We start from the raw sequence: 18,907 nt of genomic DNA, 5'->3' as shown, positions 1-18,907 counted from the left end.
TTATATTTGGTTATGGAAGAATCCAGATGGAACTGAAAGGTCTGGTGCTCCTCTGTGTCCCCTTCCTAGTTGCTTCTGCCTGTGGGAAGTGGATGCAGTGTTGTTCAACTGCAGAAGCACGTTGAGCATCCTGGCCATGCTGTGTCCTGCATCCCCTCTTGGCTTGCTTTGCATTGCCATGTGTGGCTGCACCAGGACAACAGTCCTGAAGCCTTTGACCTTTCCTTTGTTTGGTGTGGATCTCTGATACTCATTAAAGGCTGCTCCCTCTCACCTTTCATGCCCCTCTACTTAAAAATAAAGGAACTGTGTGTATGTGACATCTAGAAATGTAATATTTATTCCCTAGCTCTCATCTCTCCTCCTAGTTAAGAGAAATCAAAATCACCTTTGCTTCAATGAAGTTGTTGTTTACGTTTACTGCAGTGCCCTTTTGGCCTGAAAGCTTCTGCGGTAATTAACTGAAATGGACAGTTAATTGCTTTGAGTGGCTTTCTAAAGTTCAGGCAATGATTACTGCACTGAGTCGTACCATGTCATAACAGCAGGCTCACCCTGGAATCTCCTCCTCACTGTCCCTTCTCTCCTCACCCTCCTTACAGCCTCTGCTCTGACTCCAGGTCTGGTGTGAAAGCATCCTCAAACGAGGAATCACTGTCTAGTAAGAAATGTGTAATATATTAAGCCCTAAGACATTATTTTTCTGGGTCACATTTAGTTTCCTTAGGGTTTAGAGGCAGTGCACCCTCATTCTGAGCAGAGGTACTCACCTCAAGGGAGGTCGCTGGCTCGGTGTGGTCCCCAGTGCTGGTGTTACAGGAATAACGTGACACAGCACGGAACGATGTCAGCATCTGGGAGAGGTGACCCTGCTGCGCCTGGTTTGGGACTGGCTGCACAAATACAACCTGAAACAAAGATTAACCTGGGAGTCGCATCCTGAACAAGAGGTGGTGAGGTCTGCTCATGGGCTGCTGCAGGGTGCTCACCGGCATCTCTCCTAGCGGGGCAGTTACTGCACTGGAAAGGATTTAGCTTAGTGCATAAATTAGATGCTCTTGCTGGCAGTGCTTGGAGTGTCTTGGGGAGGCAGGTGGGTGTGTTAGGGAGTCTGTAACTCTGTTATAACCTCTAGCATGTGCCTGCCCAGGATACATTCTTCTCCCTGCTCCCAAGTCCAAGACCCCTTGCCTTCCACGCTCCAGTCCCTCCTCAAATGTGTTTTCCCAGCTTCTTCCAGCTGCCCTCTGTTCTTTTCCAGCATCAGTCACAAGCTCATTCCTGTACCTGTCTCCGCTTCTGGAGCGGCTGGGAGCAACAGGCACTGGCTTCTTATCAGGGTGGACAAAGGGTAATTACATCTTTGGATCCTCCCTGCTTGGGAAAGTGATGTGTTGCTGATGAGCGAAGGCGACAGGGTTTGTCCCAGTTCCTGGGGTGGTGGGCCCATGCTGGCATCTTGCAGGCCACATGGGGGCAATGGGCAGGTACCTGGCACAAGGGGGTTGACCCCTCAAGAGCACAGGCGGCTCTTTGCTTAGAGCGTGCCTGGGGCCCGGCGCTGCCGAGTTCCCGCTCGCCAGCAGCACGGCCTACCCAACAAAAACCAGCACCCAGCAAGAAAGGTGGCCGTGGCATAGGCGTAGTCCAGGGCATCCTTGTAAATAAGCGCTGGTGCTGTTGGTAGATTACTATGTGTGTGCGTTTTGACTCAGTATGTGTAGGACTTAATGAAGAAGCTGATTAACTTGCAGCCTGAAAGGCTCTAGAGAAAAAGAAAACCAGAACTTTTTCCTTAGGAGGATTTGGGGGGGAAAAAAGGTTGTTTTGACTGACTGAGATTTTAATTTTGATTTTTCTTTACACTCGAAGAACTGCTTCTCAAAGGGATTGGCATAGCTCTAACTCAACTTTGCAGAGGAGGAAGGGCATTTTTTTTATTTCCAATGTGGGCTAGGAGCTTGTCTGTATATTTTTACCGTATGAGGGAAAGTGTAATGTTGTTTGACATTGGGTTTTGTGAGCAGAACAACATGATTTGAGAAATGCCCTTCTCACTTCAGCAAAAAAACATGACCTAAGCAAGTATGCTGTCACGGCTTAAAAATCTGTGTGCCTGTAAACCCTGGAAAATGGGCACAGATTAAAGTCAGCTGCTGTAGGCCAAGTTCTCCGTTTGATGCAACCGTACCCAGAATGGGCTGATGGCTTTTTTTCTGAGCAAAGCGTGTAATCTTATTTTTCATCTTTTTGTATGAGCAAAGTTAAATCAAGACCTAAAAAAACCCCAACAAACCCAAACAACAAACAAAAAGTCAATTTGGCAGAAACAAAATATTCAAACTAGTTGACTGCAGATGCTCTTTTTAATAAGGTGATTGTTTCTGTAGGATTTGTTTAGCTCTGTTGTATACTTTATGCTGGCTGGACTTTTTAGGCAGCTGCAACCCAGAGATAAGTTAACTCTTTTTTTGGGTTACAGTTCAACCATTTTTTTTTTCTCTCATTTAAGTTATTTAAATGTTAGAAAACTCATTCACCAAATTCATGCTGTTCAAAGTCATCCGAATTACATCAGGAATGAAAAGTTGTTGCTGCTGTGATTTATTGTGTCTATTAGGGCAGCACCTGGTAATCGGTTGAGAGCAGAGCTGTGTTCCCAGGTTGTGCAGACACCCGGTGTGCCTTCTCACTTCATAAATCAGCCCAGCCCTAGTGCTGCCTGAAGGTATATAGCAGACAATAACGCGGTATGTTAAAGTGGCATCTTGAATAAGAAGCCCCATCTGATCTCTGCATTTCAGAAAACCGTTTTCAAACATGTGCCAAGCACTTTCACTTTGGGTGTGCAACCAAAATGACTCAGCCTTTCGAGGCAAAAAGGGGTTACGCGTATCTAAGAAGCTTACAGCTTCAGCCTCCAGGAACTTGCAGACAAGGCAGTTAGGAAAAGAGCAGGGTTTGGTTTTTATTTTTGAGTCAAAAGATATAATAAACGTGAGAATAGCTGTCCCATCATTTTGCTGATACCCATGTAGGAAGCACTTACATCCATGCAGTTTATCACTCTAGCACTATGAACATTGGCATGTCCTACTGCAAAGAGACACTGTCTAGGGGAGGTTACCATTCGCCTTGAAAACCTCTCTGCATTAAACTGCTGCTTGATTTGGAGGGACACGCTGGATACAAGATTTTGTCTGAGGATACTCTTTCATTGTGAAAAACCTCTGTGTTTCAACGCAGGTACTCCAGCGTCAGGTATAACAAAACAAGGCACAGTGGAAGCCCCTGTTGCCCTTCTACAGCGATTTACTTTACACCAGCCCCTTTCTCCGCAGCCAGAGCTGCTGCGTGGCTGGGGTGCTGGGCTGCCAGCTCCAGGCTGCTGGTCCTGACAGCAGCTTTGCAAAAGGCTGTAGCTCTTCCTGCCTTCAAAAAAAACCCCTTTATTTTGAAACTCCTGGCAAAAAGTCTTCTATATTGCCCTTATCAAGGGGTTTCAGATTCCAGAATTTCCAGGGCATAGTTGTTGTTGTTATTCTTCTCATTATTGTTGCTGGTTTTATTATTGTTGTTGTTGCTGTTATTATTTTTATTCGTAGTAGCTGTATTATTATTTCAATCCCAAGATGTTACCCAGGTGGACTTGAGGGCTTTCCGTGGTGTCCACAGTTACAGCATCCCTGCTGTGTTGGCCATTAGGGCGCAGCCTCTATAGCTCTGACCGTGTGCTTGGACACACGATGGTGACAGAAGGATCTGCTGGATCCAGGTGCAAATGTGCAGCTGATCCTTTTGTGCACGGTGAGTCTCAAGCATGTGTCCCTGGTGTAAAGTCAGAGGAGCCTTAACCCCAAACGCCAGCTATTGAGCTTGGTTACTCTTCTTGTGTTGCACCTTGGCTTCAGTGTTGGAGTGGATCCAGCCACACCACGGGGGCTTCCTGCCCCCCGGGAGAATTCAGCAGCTGTTGGTGAAGCCCCTAGGGGGGTGGGATGCGGTGCAGTCAGCATCTTTGGAGGTGGCACAGAGGAGCCTCCTTTCCAGTCAAACAAATGGCTTTGGAGGGGAAAAAAAAAAAAAAAAGAGTCTGAGGGAGAAATGATTTATTCGTGGCATTTTCACTGAATTATTTTAATTTTTATTTATCTTCATGTAACTTCCAGCTGGGGGTGAGTCAGCCTGGGGTGTGACCATTTCCTTTGTGAACCTTCAGGGAGGGCAGAGAGTGCACCCTGTCCCCCCATCTCATACCAATGCCTTGCTACATGCTTTATTTTGCAATTTTTTTAAAACCCTACCAAGCTGATTTTTTTTTTTTACCCCTTTCCTCTCTCTCTAGTTTTGTATGGAGCTGAACCAGCCAACGCTGCCAAACATCCGCAAGTGGAAGGGCCCTAGAGGATGTTGGAAGGGTGTTGTTTCCGAAAAACCCTCAGGCCAGCTACACAAGGTACATTAATCCCCATGTCTGAACTGTGGCTTTGGTTTTTTTGTCCCCTTTAACCAAGGGCGTATTTTGAATGTTTAAGGCAAAACATTTTGCAAATTTTTTTTGACAGTGTTTGCATCTCTTGTGTTTTAAGCTGCTCTTATAGCTTTCAGTTTGGCTGTGCGATTGATTTTTTGGAAGAATTGTTTTCCTCAGCCTGTGGCACACTTCTGCGGAGGAAGGTGTGTGTGTTTGGGGGAGGTATGGTGGATAAAAGCAGCATAGAAATACAGAAGAAAGGCTACATGTTAGGAGAAGGAAAGAGTCCTTGGTTTTGCCCCTGGCAGGCTGCAGTACTTCTGAATTTTTTTGTGCTGGGCACCTGAGCTTGTTCCCTAGCCCCTCGCAGGCTGGCATTCAGAAGGGCTCCCCATTTTCCTAGTTTGCAAGTGAAGACCCCGCAGAGGAGCTGTGCAGCCTGCCATCCTCATCTGAAAGAGGAGTTTATCTTATGTGTTCCCCAAAGAGCTCTGCGCAGGTGTTTAAAATGCTAGACTCCCTTTGAAATCTGCACCGTGCTGCTCTGTGCTTTTCCCTGCAGCATCTTCTGCTGTGGGAATATAGAAATGTACTGCAGTGAGGTCCTCATTTATAAGGTGGTGACAGCTGCACCTGCTACCCATGACAGTATTCAAGGTATAGCTACATCGGGCTGGACACCACTAACGGTGCCCAAAAGCAGTTTCTCCCAAGGGATGTTTCTTTTTTTTCCCTTTAAGGGTGCTAATGAGTTTTCAGAGCAAGGTCCTCCTAGGGCTTGCTGCTGCATGGGATCATTCTGATGATGAAGTTATTGCAGTGTGGATGTTGTTGTTCGGCAGAAGCAGGAACCGAGACCTGTCATGTAATGAATAGTGCCCAGCAGTACATAGGACTGTCTCTATCTGTTCTGAGCACTGTCATTATTAAACATGTGGCTACAGCTGTCTCCCGTAATCGCTGCTCAGAATCTGCATTTCCTTAATTTGACTTTTCCAAATCAGGTTGCATCACGATTCACTGTTTTTAGACTGATGTTTTTGGAGGTGCATCTCCTTTCATTGCCCTTCTGAGTAAAATCCAAGAATGAGGAAAAAAACCCAAAAAAACCACCAAAGCAAAACCCACCATGTGAGCAGTGCAAGGACTGGACTCTGGCTGCCACTAGAAAGACACAGAGGGTGCGAATTGTCTGAGGTTTAATGCAATTTACATTTAATTCTGATGCAGAGTGTAAATCCCCTTCAGGACATTTTTATTCCTGGCTACAATTTTCCTTTGGAATCTCTTGTTAGGCCAGATTGTTAAAACACTGAATTTAAAAAGTTGTGTAAAGTGGTCGAAGTTGTTCCCTCTGCTCTTTTTTTCCCCTCCAAGAATTATGAATAATTGTCTCAGAGTTTCTATATCCAGAATCTTTAGTCGGTTCTCTCCTTTTTTTGTTTCCAAAAGATATTTCTTTTGGAAAAGATAAAGTATGTTTCCAAAGATAACAATGAAAGTTTTGACTGTGGGCCGGGTAAATAAAAATCATCATCTGTCTTGTTTTACTGGTAGAGATGTAAGCATGAATGGTTCCCAAAAATATGGGAGACATCTGTGGCCAAGGTAAGAAGTGTGGCTGTTCCTTTTAGCTGCTGTAACAAAAATCCGGCTGTGCTGGAGAACCCTCCACTAAGCCAAGAAGTCTCTTTACCCCTTGGGTCGGTTAATGAGTCTGTCCGGTTTGAACACCGGGGACACAAATGCAATGCAGTGAAGTAACACGGTGTCACCCTGAGTACGTAGTGTCTTTGGCACCAGCTGGTCTCGGGACACTCTGCAGGGTTAAATAGTGGTGGATGGTGCTTCAGGCTGGTGCTTCCACCCATCCGTGGGCATTTGGCCTTCAACCAAGCAATGCCTTTTGATCACCATGTGGACGCGAAGGCTGGAGCCAGGAAATACCAAACAGCTGTTGACAGCAGGCTTACTCTTCCACATCTTTTCCTATAGCAGTTTCAGACCTTAGACTTCCAGATGGTGGAATAATTTTGTCGGTATTTTGAAGGTGAGTTATTCAAAGGAGCTAGCAAAGGATTTTAGGCAACCTTAATGTTTTCTTTCAAGGCTTATGGGAAGTCAGCAGAGCACTTGTTTATTGCAGCTGAAATAGAAAAACCCCTCTTCCTTGTGATGGATTTAATTACCATTCGCTAAGGGAAGAGGGTTTGAGTAATACCAAAGAAAATGGTGTTTGGGTGGTGGGAGGAGAGGCTGTCAGGCTTTGAATTAAATACTGCTGCTGGTGTGATTGGGGTGGGAAGCTTTCTGAAAATGCTAATTCCACATCCCAAAGTAATAAAAAAAAAACCAAAACCAAAAACAACCATGCAGGATGATAGAGCTGAAAGGAGTGAAGAGCTGAGCATGAAATGTTTGAGCTGGAAAAGAGATAGAGAAGGACTGAGAGGTCTAGACCATATTTCACACCAAGAGACTGAATGAGCTCAGGTATTTTTAGCTTGTGGGTGACAGAAGGCTGCAAGGTGGCATACGGCATGGCGGGACAGAACAAAGCATGCAGCATCGTCTACTGCAAGTCCTAGCAGTCACCCATTGAGACCACGAGGCACTGAGCTCAGGGTCAGACAAATGGGTAACAAACTACCTCATTACTGAGCACGCTCAGAAGAATCTGATGGCTTGCCTGGACTAGGAGGGGACCGAGGACACTACCAGCCCAAACACACGCACAAGAGGCAGCATCTTTATCTGTCACCCCTGCGGCGGTCCTGAATGCACTCCACCTGTGTAAGATAATACAATTTATAAAATCCTTGGCTGGCCCGAGCAGTGCTGAAGTTCCCTGGGTGTGTGATGGCCAGCCTGCAGGCGCAAGGAGCTGTGAGGAGCAGAACAGTGTGTTTCAGCTCGGTGCACTCAGTTTGCAGTGAAGTCAGTGGAGCTGCCTGGGAAGCACACCTTCCACATCTCAGGGGGGTTTGCCCGGGGTGGGCCAAAGAAGCCTTTCCACCTGCTCTTTTTATCTCCTGCTGATAGCCCAGGATGCTGTTTCTCCTTTACACTTGTGCACAGTGAGTTGGGCTTCTTGCCCTCAGCAGGCGCTAAGCCCAGATATAAACCTGCATCATATTTTACTGCCACTGCGTGTTTTGGGAGTGATGTATGCCACTGCCAACAGAAACGGTGGTACTGAAACTTGTGGGTCAAAGTTTCAACCAGGGGGCTGCATTTGGGCAGAATGTTTTGGTTTTACCTTCTTGCTACTAGTTTTTCTTTCTCTCTTTTTTTTTTTTTTTTTTTTTTTATTAAATTCCAGGGGGTTGAATATTCTGGCTTCCTCTGGGATACAACAGCTGGCATTGAACTGAAAGATGCCTCATTTCAGGAGAATGCACAGACTAATGGCAATGGGAAGCACTCATACCCTCACCCATATCTTGCACATTTCAAGGTAATCGACCCTTGCAGGGTTCATCTTTTGTTAAAAAAAAAAAAAAAAAAAAAAAAAAAAAAGATAAGATGGAAAGAGACACAGTCTTCTAACAGATAAAAATTTGTAATGAGGCTTTAACCCATCTCATCACTTCAGCACTGTGTCATGACTTGATTATAGGAAGGTGCTTAGTGAGCCTTAATATGTGTGGCAGATCAGCAAAATCAGTCCTTGCCTTTGCTGCTGCGGGAGCAAACCCTACCCTAAGGGAGCATTGGGCACGTGAGGGTTAGTGGATCTTCAGTAGCATCCACACCCACTAAGAGTGTGGCAGAAGTCACCAGTCACCTTGTTCTGCTTCTACCAAATTACCACAGCAAGGACGAGGTGCATACCCAGATGAGATAGATGTATATGTAGAAGGCACAGTGCTCCTGGGAGACTCGAGCTGATCTATCTTATGTCGCTGGCATCCTGCAGTTTCCATTTTAAAGCTTTTTCACTAGGCTGAACCCATCTAAAAGAACATGTGTTTTGGAAGCTGTTCTTGTACACATGCTTAAGCGAACGTGCAAAGGGAGAGAGCCCATCTCTGCACAGGCTGTGATGGTGGGGTCTGGTAATGCTTTGAGAGAAGCCTTAATAAAATAATTACGGATAAATAAATTATTGATTATTAATATTTATTAATTAATAAGGTAAACAGGCCAATGACAGGAGTAAGTATTACTTGTGCCAAATGAGTCCCAGAGGGTAAGCAGAAGGTTGCAGGGAGTCAACAGCTCCTTTCAAGGTACATTAAGTTTCTTGGTTAGTCTCTGTGACGAGCCAGGGCTAATCACAAGAGAGTAGTAATTAGCCCATGTAATGACCATGACATTATTTGTAGCTTATTAACAACTGGTTTTGCATAAACTGATTTTCATAAGCAGCCAACTTCTTTCTGCAACTGTGGTCGAACGAAGCTGTTTGCTTATCAAACCAGTTTCCCCAGAACTGAAAGGGTATCACATTATTAAAAACAAAGCTGCAAAATGCTCTTCCTCCCAAAAACGAGACAAACCAAAGCACACCACATACACAGTGAAGCGAGTCCTAGTCACCCAGTCTTACTACCAAAAGTACTGGGAAGAGGCGCGTGGTTTTGCTTTGTGACCTTCTGTGCCCTGTCTGCATGGCATCAATTTCTCCTCCTTCCTCCCCCAGGTTGGGATGAACGAGCTAACGCTGGTTAACCTTCACCTGGCCTTGTTGTCCTCCACGGGAGAGAATACCGGCAAGAACCACGACAGCCACAAACTGGCAGCCTTTGCACAGACTTTGCAGGAGACTCTGAAAGGTAGGGCAGGTTTTTTTCCTGCCAGCTCTCACACACATGCTGGCCAGTTTATGTAGTCAAAACGAATTTTTAAACAACTAAAATCTGTCTCAGTGCGAGTTGCACAAATATCCTCGTCAGCAACTGTCTTCACCGGTATTTGTATCTGAATGGTGCACAGCGTAGCAAACGTGCTTTTCCCTTGCTCGTCATCTTATAGTCTTTCCTACTTAACACAAACAGCATGGGGGATCCTGCTGGATTTGACACTACTTTTTCAAACAAAGTTCCTTCTGTTTTACCCTAGTGTAAGAGCAAGTTCAGCCAAAAAAAAAAAAAAAAAGAAAAAAAAGAAAAAGACACGACACCAGGGTTAAGACCTATTCCAAGTGCTTTGTGGAAATTACACCTACCTGCTGTCAGAACAAAGTTTAATGGCTTTATTTCCAAAAGCAATAGGTTGTATATATTTACTTTTTGGATAATTGGAAGCACTTGGGAAAACCCAATGCAAATCAGGAGATGGCTGCTAATGAGAAAAGAGAGCAAATCCTGCTTTGGTACCTGGGTGTAGCATTCAGGATAATTTTGCTGATTTCAGGTAAGTTGCTCTGGTTTTACACCAGGATGCAGGACACCAGAATGCAGATCTGAACATGAGAATTGTAATAGGCAGCTGAATTTCCTTACTTCATTTCTGAGAATTTGTTTCTTACTTTGAAGCTTGCAAATTAAATTCAATTTCCTATGAAGCAGAGCAGCATGGTTCAGATTCTAAATGTTGCTGATCTTGTTAGAGGAACAGAAAAATCTAGCCTTTTGTTTACTGCTTAACAAAGATGCATAAGGGTTACAAGGCTATGTGTGATGATTTTCAGCTTGGCCAAGTTTAGCAAGGTTGGTCACTTGGAAGCATTAATGTCCCTCTTCTATAACACGAGGTATTTGCAGTTTTTAGGTGTGTACTATTGTTTTTCTTTTTAAGCTGCAAGAAGTCAGTCAGAGCTATTTTTACGTGCTACTGATTGAAGTATTTGTCCAAGTACCTTGAAACTGGGAAGGATGAAGGTAAACAAAAGGATTGTTTGTTTGATCCCCAAAGGCTGAACTGAGACACAGATAAATGTGTAGCTCTTCTGAAGTCAACGAAGGTGCATTTCCACTGCATCTAAATTTAGACTGTTGGCGTTAGGCCTTCCCTTTATTTCATGTTTTTATTTTCATACAATAGGCATGCTAGTGCATGCTTGCTCTTGGCTTAGCCTTTCACAAAAGAAGAGATTCAGATTCCTCCAAACTTGTGGGATGCAGGTCTTGTTTTCTAAACAAATGGTAGTGCATATATGTTACTTTGAAGTACTGAATTACCCCACCAAAATGAATGTCCTACCTAAAATTACCACCATCCTTCAATCTCTTCCCAGTCAATCCATAAAATACGGGTGATAAGAACTGATTTGTTTGTGGGTACTGCAGTGATTTGAGTTTCTGCTCCCATTTTGCTAACAGACACCTACTCTGTGATCTTCCATTCTTATGAAGAGGCACATGAACATCTGAGGAAATCTGGTCACTACCCACAGCCTGCTGTAATGCCGAGCACTGGTGTCCCCATATTTCTCCCATCAGAGCAGCGGGTGCTTGTTCCTTTCCCCGCCCTCATTCTTTCCCTTCAGCAGTACCAGAGAGATGCGGTGGCTGTTGGCTGCTCATAGCTAACTCTTTGCAGCAGCCTTTCTGCCTTCATTTAAGATCTCCACCAGTTCATCTTCAGCGTGGTGACCATGGCAGCACACAGATGCTGTTTTGGGTGTGCTGGTAGTGCTTGGACCCAGGGACCAGGGTGTTGGCTTGGTCATCTTCTCCCATCTGACTTGGCCATATTCCATGGGTTACCCATGCACCAGGCACTAGGCTTGGACCTTTGAATGGTGGTAGGGAGCCTCACATCCTTCGCATCGTCTGCTTCTCCTTGTCTCCAGGAAGGATTTAGAGGTTTAAGGGTCTGTTTACTTTACAAGGGGACTCTTTCAGGGCATGGGAAAGTTGGGGAGAGCATCCTACTTGGGACTGCCACGAAGCAAAGGAGCGTTTCCTGGTTGCTGCAGGAGAGCAGATTTCAACACTGCAGACTTTCTGCAGGCACTGGAAATCCCTCAGCTGCCTGCTGGCACAGCAGGGCTAAATTGTGGCAGCGCTTTGCTTTGCTGGCCGGGAGCCCCCCGCGGGCAGTGCTAAAAGTCGCTGGTGCTGCAGTGAATCTGCAGATGCGTTTGAAAACAGACCAGGCTTTTTTTCCTCATCTGAAGAGTTCTCTGTTGACAAGGGCAAGGTTGTTTAGAGCCCGATGGGTGTGAAGGCGAGGGATGGGGGGGGGCACCCCTGAGGGGTAATGGGACACATGCCTGTCTGCTGCGGGCTGTATCCCACCGTGTCCCACCAGCTGGAGGCTCTGGGTCTTTATGGGAGGTTGCAGCCTGAGTGTGGGACCTTTACAGTAAAAGTTGGGTTGGCAAGGGAGCGCTTGCTGCTCTGTCCTGTGGGAGGAGAAGGAGGGACCAGATTGCATCAGCTGAGGAGCCTCTGGGTCAGGCAGCCTCTGCTGCCCTGGTCCTGAGGAGGAACAAGCCCTGCCAGTCTCAAAATCTCAAAATCACAGCACAGCACCAGTAGCATTGCCTCTGTTTTCCTTCTCCCCCCAGCTGATTGTAACTGTGGACATTGCGACCACAGTTTTTAATCAGTTATCCCTCATTATGGGCAAGGGCATGAATTCTTCTGGACCTTTTGCTAAGTTTGCCAAGAGCTGTTGGGGCTTGACGTCTGTCGGGGTCTCAGGAGGCAGACAAGATGCAGGATTGCTGTGCCATCACACATGGCGTGGCTGTCGCAGGAGCTGGCAGAGGCAGGAGCAGGGCTGAGAGCGCGCCAGGACAAGGAAATAAAGTTGGTGGTTATCTCGAAAATTGGTGTTGCCTGCTTTTCCTGCTGAGCGCAGGGCTGCCTGGCCTTTTCCCCGGTGATTCGCAGTCATGGGGGACCCCAGGAGTTCCTGTGAGAGAGGACCAGAAGCAACCCTTTCCCTCCCCGGTGGTAAATGGGGTTTCAGCTTCTTTGACATGCCCCAGCCTACTCCATCTGTCCACTTTACACTGCATTAGGATTCTACGCTTAGTTATTCTGCACGCAAAAGTTTAAACGGGTGAGGAATACAGCGATTCCTTCCCTGGGCGTGCTGCAGGCTGACTCCTTCCCTCCTTCTGAGCACATGTTCAAGTGCTGGGTCTTTTAGCCTCTGTTACTTCTAATCTGTCCAGAATGGAGCAGTCAGTTAAAATTTTCACTTGTGAGAATTTTTTTCCACAGATTTTTCATATAAGGGAAATAGGCTTGAGGATTTGCTAAAAAAAAGTGTCAGTATTTTAAGAATAGAATAGAATCTGTTTTGTGTGGGATCAAGATACTGCTGTTAAGATCCTTGCCTCTCTGTCGTTTGCAAGCACTGCGCCCCAAGGATGTGCTCCAGAGGTTTCTGTAATGGCCTTTCCTCACTCACTCCGGCTGAACTGAAAGCATGGAAGAAGCCGAGTGCTGCCTGGGCCATTAAGCAAGCATTAGTCCTGAAGGTCCAAGCTGGTGAGGTCACGTTTCAGGCTTCCTGGTCCTGGCAAACAGATCTTGGGATTTTGCAATGAGATGTGTGCGAAACCACCAGCTCCCAGCAAGCACTAACTATTGTCCTATTAGGCAAGCGCTGAGTTTTCTTTTGGGTTCTGATGGAGCTTAAAATAGCTCAGGTTCAGATCTGGGTTTTTTTGCTTCTTTTTAAAGGTGGGAAGGCCACTGTCAGGAACACTTTATAAACTAATACTTAAACCTCATGTCATTTACAATATGATCTGTGAATTGCAAAGGGTAGAGAAACCACAGTTTCACTATTTTTTCATCGCCTCTTTGCATCTTAATAAGCAGCATGCTTTGAAGTATTTGTTTTTGTAAGTCATACACTATCAGTCTCGCTGCTCTCCTGCCCTTTCCCAAATCATCTTTCATGCAGTGCGAGACAGGAGTGGAACAGATTTTGCTGTTGAACTTGCGCTCCCTCTCCTGGCTAGCTATTTCTGCAGCAGCAATGCAAAACGAGGAGGTTTATCGGTGAGCACTAGCTATGGTAAAGCAATCTGTCAGCCCACCCCATCTCCACCCACACCTCAATCCCGGGAAGGAAAAAGCTTCCAGACTCTCATCGCTACCCTGAAGTCAGTTTTGGGATAGCTTTTGGTGCATTTGCGCCTCCTTTTAACATCCTCCTCCTCCAGTACCAAGGTGTAACTCAGCAACGTCTCCGTTCAGCTATCAACGTTCTGGAGTTTGTTTTGTTTGATGAAAAATCTGGCAGTGGTTTGAGATGGGCACTGGGACATGTGCATTGTCCTCGTTCCCCAGTGCACAGCTGGGATGTCTCCATCTGCAGCTGTGGAGCTAGGAGAGCACATGTTGTGGATATGAAATTAGGGTCCAGAGTTTCTTTTCTCACTTCATTAGGGTTGGAAGGAAGATGTAACCGAGGTAATTTTCTATTCACATGAAGGTAGGATTGTTCGGTGAGCATTTCAATTCATTCCCTTCTTTTTCTTTTTTTTTTTTTTTTAATTCAGCCTTAGACAAAATCTAAGACATCCCAAGTTCAGCGGTATCCCTTCAGCTGGCCAGGCAAAGGAAAGCTGCTGTAGTCAGGGAGTGTCCGTGTGGTTTGTGAATTCACCTTCTGCCGTCAGGCTTGCAGGCTGCTCCACAGGCTTGTTCTTTGGGATGTCTTACATGCAGAAGGTTAGAATAAGCACTGCACTTTTGGGACTCTGGTCTATACCAGCTTAAGGCTGTGTCTTCCTGGGATCCTCACTAAAGTGTCCTTGACTTAAAGGAAATCTACAGAAAGACAATGTTAGGACAAGTTAAAGCTCATGTGTTTCTTGCAGAAAAAGAAAAAAGTAAGCTTACAATCACAGATTTCTAAAAACCTCTAAGACCAGAACTGCTGGTCTTTGAGTTTGTTGCTATCAGTGAATAGCAAGCAAAGGAGGCCAATATAAATGAGATAATATTTAAAAACAAGCATGAAATGCATAGTGGCTCTTTTTCATTGTCATGAGGAGAAAGGCCATGAGTAAACAGCCGGTGAAAAAGCCTTTAAAGAGCATTTCTTCCAGGCGTTCAGAGTAAAGACAGCTTTGCTACTCAGTATTTCTATTTCTCCTCCCATTTATCCTCACTCCCACTTGTACTTAAGCGATGGGTGGATGTCCATTCCTCCCATCCATTTCTACTTTTCCTGTTTTCTAGGAGAAAAAGACGTAATCATCCTTGGAGATTTTAACCAGGCCCCAGACAGCAGTGACCACGACATCCTGAGGAAGGAGAAGTTCCATCACCTGGTCCCTTCCAGCACCTTCACCAACATCAGCACAAAGAACCCACAAGGGTCCAAGTCGCTGGATAACATCTGGATCAGTCGGAGCTTGAAAAAGGTTTTCACAGGTAGAGCTGCTTTTTAATGAGATCACATAACCGTTGCCTAGGTTAGTGGTGCATGTCAAATTCGGGTGACTTTACTTACCTTTATCTCTGTGATTCTTTTCCGTGCAGGCCACTGGGCTGTTGTGCGAGAAGGTCTTACAAACCCGTGGATCCCTGATAACTGGTCCTGGGGTGGGGTGGCTTCGGACCACTGCCCCGTGCTGGCTGAATTTTACCTGGAAAAGGACTGGAACAGGAAGGAGGTGACACGGAATGGGAATGGGGTGACGGTAGAACGCAACGACTCCCACGCTAAGCACGAACGATGATGTGAGCTTGGGGATGCCTCTTCTGCTCCCCGGGGCGCAGTTGGAGGCTCTGCTCGCTGGCGGCTCAGCGGCGGGGCAGGACGGCCCTCTCCCTCCTTCCCGCTCTCCTCCCCACACCTAGGAAGCAGCAGCACTTGAATTTGGGGGGCTTTGTGTTCCTCCTGGACAGTTGTGGAGTGTCTCATGGCAGTGGAGCAATCTGCAACTTTTGCTGGGGACACAGTGGCCATTTCCATGCCTGGTGATGTGGATGAGAATTGTACAGAAAATAAAGTGTACTTTTAATACTGTATGGGATCTTCGCTAAAAACGCAACCGAGCAGGGCTTTGCTGTGGGGGTGAGGGGGAGCCATGGTTATTTTCCTTTGCCTCCTTGTAAACCGAGGGAATAAGAGAGGCCCCAGAAAGAGAGAGACCATGGGAATTCTTGACAAGTTGCAAATGCTGTTCAGCACTTGCAAAAGCTGCTGGAGCTGGTCCCTACATGACCTGAAAAGAGGCCCGAGTGGTCCCTGCAGCTCAGCCTGGAGAGGCTCTGTTCCTCCACAGCCCCATGTGGACGTGGCTGCCTCTTGTCCTTCCCTGCCTCTCTCCCCATGTTCCCAGCAGGGTGCATTTTGCCCCAGAAAGGCTTCCTGCAGCTCAGCTTTGACGTTTTGTTTGGCGTGCAGCATTCAGTGTTGGTTTTTCCCTGCACGCCAGCCTTCAGGAGATAGGAAACCACTGACTGGTCTTTCTGCAGAACCTAATCCACTTCTCCGGTGCCCTTTGCTTTGCTCCCTGTTGGGGATCTCACAGGGAAAGCCCTTGCCCTCTGAGCCTGCAGCCGGCATCAGAGAGGAGATGCAGCCCTGAATCTTTGCCGAGGAGCTGGTGTTCTGAGCAGGGCTCTGCATCAAGGAGAAATAGGTCATACATCGGTGGGAAGCGTATAGGCGAGACCACATTCCTGTGATCACTGCAAAGGCTCGTGCATGAGTTGCACCAGCCTCTGCCCATTGATTTTTTTTTTTTTAAGGGTTTTCAGTGTCTCCCTCTGGAAGACCAGGCAGCTATGCATCATTTTCCTGAGCTTCATTGCTGCATAAGCCTGGTCCGGGCACCGCAACAGGGAGTCTGACTACAGCATGCATATGGCAGGGGTGGGGTCTGCTTCTGAGGAGGTTTGTTTCTCTGTGTGTCCTGGGCAGGGAGGACTTTAGGCAGACAGTGCCAGGGATGGAGCATTAGATTTGCCACCTACATAAAATGTTTTCAAGTAGCAACTAATGAACAGAGACCTAGAAGAGGAACATATAAGGACTGGAAAAAGCAATTCAGCATCTGCAGAAGAAATCAGTTGACTGTGAAAGGTGCTGAGCTGCCTGCTAGCCTGGCACCTTCTGCTCTGGGCTGCAGATGGCCACACATTCTGCTGCTGAGCGGAAAGGAAAGCTCTCTGGCATGACTCATTGGGCAACAAAGGGAAAACTACTCCTGAGAATGATAACTGTGATGTGATAGGAGATGTGATAACTGAGGGGTTTAGAGCAAAAAAGTGTCCTATTCTTGTAAAATTTTCATTATTTTACTTTCTGAAGTAGTATCTCATTTCGGGTAGATGAATAAATGAATAAATTCACATGCAAACACACACAGCTGAATACTTCAGACAGCTTTTCTTATACACAAAAAACAAACCTGGAGGAAGGTGGAGTAGCCTGGGTGTGACTCAGACTGAGGGAGGTTTCATTGACATTTCAAGAGGTTAAGTGAATGACTAACAGTTCAGAGCATCAGACCAATAACGTATCTTTACTTGCTTAGCACTCTCTGTTGAAAATGGGATGTGCAGGCATTTGTCCCTGTCATTAAAGAAACCAGTGGTAGAGCTTGGCTCCAGCTTTCATTCCATATTCTTGCTGCTTTGTCCTTTTCCACCATGCACAATTTTTCTGCCCCTTGCTTAATCTGAGCAGCACCAGATCCCCCAAGAAACTCTCACTGAACCACTGCAAAAAATAGGTGAGGGTGCAATAGAGTTGCCTCAGTCAAATGAATATCACATGATGTGAGCAACAATGAAATTCCCAAGAACACACTCACTCTCTTGTACCATCCAGTGTTCGGTAGTGTTTCCCTACCCATAATAAATATGTTTGGAGGCTGAAATGACTTTATAGCTCTAGAAATAAAACTCAGAAGGGCCAGATCCCATTTAATCTGCTGCAGATGTAAACAAATGCAGAGGCACCAAAGCCTAGAGAAGCACCTGCAGTCTCCTGCGTGGGTGGTGGTCTGCATGCAGCAGCACTCGCAGTTGCAGGAGGGGCCCTTGCTTTGGCTGATGAGTTGCCTGTTAGCATGGGCTGCCAGTGGGGAAAGGAGCTGAGCCCCTCCCGTGAGTCAGGTGTGAGTGTAGCAAAGATTAATGAGGCTGGTCTGTAGCCTGGAGAGGTGATTATCTGGTGAGTAGAAAGATGCCTTGGAATAAGATGGGCCCTACAGGGTCAGAAGGAGGAGGAAAGAGGAGTTTGGTACCTACAGGTGGAGCTCTGCCTTGCATGGAGCATCAGTACAAGGTACGTGCCTGGTTACATCGTGCTGGGAATCAGCAGCGTCTGACCATCTTGATGACTTCACTGGTTTTAAAAAGCTTGCTTTGCTTTTTGCGTGTGGTATCCATCCTTGGAGAATGATAAGGTACTTGTGAGTGTGATGGATTTTTGGAGATCCCAAGAGCATTTGTCATGTTACGGTGGTTCAGAAGCTGAAGTGGTGGCTGACTTCCTCCTGGGACTGCAGGAGAAAACCCGTATAGCAATTTTATTTGAAGACACCTGTAGTAGAAGCTAGTCTAGCCCAGCTGCCTGTGGCTGTATTGTCCTGGGAGCATCAAGGGAGGCAGAAACAATGGAAACGGCACAGAAACAGTGAGTCTTTCTTGCAAAATGCCTGATACAGGCTCTGTGCCTTGCATATTTTGGGATACTCTCAGGAGCCCAAATTTTGTGAGGCTGGGCTCTGCTTCATAAGTAATGTCACCAATGGCTACAGACTGATTTGGTCCAGGTGGTCACTTCTGGGAGGCAACTTGGCTTACCTGTGCATGGCAAAGGGTGGTGGAGTTCTCTGCTCATGTGCGTGGAGTCTGGCTGCTTTCTTACAACAAAGCACTGCCTCTTACCTCCTCCTGACACGTGCCAGCCTCAGATCTCCCCTGGCCAGGTGACATGGTGACAGCTGATGTACAGCCCATGGTCCCTGTGGTGGCTGTGGCTGGTGAGACCCTGCAGCGGTGGCTTCTGCAGGACAGCTCTGTCCTCCCACTGGTAACCTCCGAGAGGAGAGGTGGCTCCTGGTGGGGCATGGTGGGATTTTCAAGTTGAGTTTCTACCTTTTAGCACCTGCTGGAATAAAAGCTTAAAGCTCACTGAGGCTGAGGGGGGCACGCCTGGTGGTTGGTCTCCTCTCATTGTGAAGGCTTTTAAATTATGCACAGACAAATTAGTCTCCTTTCGTATTTGGTCTGATCTGCTCGCTTTAGGGCGAAGCCTCTGCTTTGTCCTGTGGGCTTTTCAGGAGGATTTATTTGGCTTTGCCATGGTGTTGCATGAAGCAGTGGTGCAAACCATCTAAACAAAGGAGTTGCAATACAGGAGGAATAATTTGGAGAGCTGCTAAGAACCTCTGAGGAGCAGGCATAGTGAAATAACTCCTGAATTTAACTGAATTTCCAGGACCCGGGTTGTGGCAGCAGCACGTTGAATGAATCCTGGTGCAGCAGGGGTGGAAGTTTGATCACAAAAAATAACCAGCCTTGGTCTTGGCACTCTTGAGCCCTTGTGGGA

General features: G+C 46.5%; 1 protein-coding gene across 2 annotated transcripts in view; it reads left to right on the top strand.

Moving 5' to 3' along the window:
* EEPD1 (endonuclease/exonuclease/phosphatase family domain containing 1) overlaps window positions 1-15,369 on the top strand; it is a 63,088-nt gene extending 47,719 nt beyond the window's left edge. The window contains exons 3-7 of one of the 2 annotated variants that reach the window (XM_005242196.3): window positions 4,346-4,456; window positions 7,797-7,931; window positions 9,120-9,252; window positions 14,575-14,769; window positions 14,878-15,369. In XM_005242196.3, the coding sequence (XP_005242253.1) occupies window positions 4,346-4,456; window positions 7,797-7,931; window positions 9,120-9,252; window positions 14,575-14,769; window positions 14,878-15,077 (774 nt within the window). In that variant the 3' untranslated portion in view covers window positions 15,078-15,369. The remainder of the gene's footprint in view (window positions 1-4,345; window positions 4,457-7,796; window positions 7,932-9,119; window positions 9,253-14,574; window positions 14,770-14,877) is intronic. The other variant, XM_027793612.2, reaches the window with a different exon arrangement.
* Window positions 15,370-18,907: the final 3,538 nt, after the last annotated feature.

This window comes from Falco peregrinus, chromosome 5 (genome assembly GCF_023634155.1).
Source record: "Falco peregrinus isolate bFalPer1 chromosome 5, bFalPer1.pri, whole genome shotgun sequence".
NCBI lineage: Eukaryota > Metazoa > Chordata > Aves > Falconiformes > Falconidae > Falco > Falco peregrinus.
The sequence above is the reverse complement of the archived record's forward strand: the minus strand, read 5'-3'. Positions and strand labels throughout refer to the sequence as shown.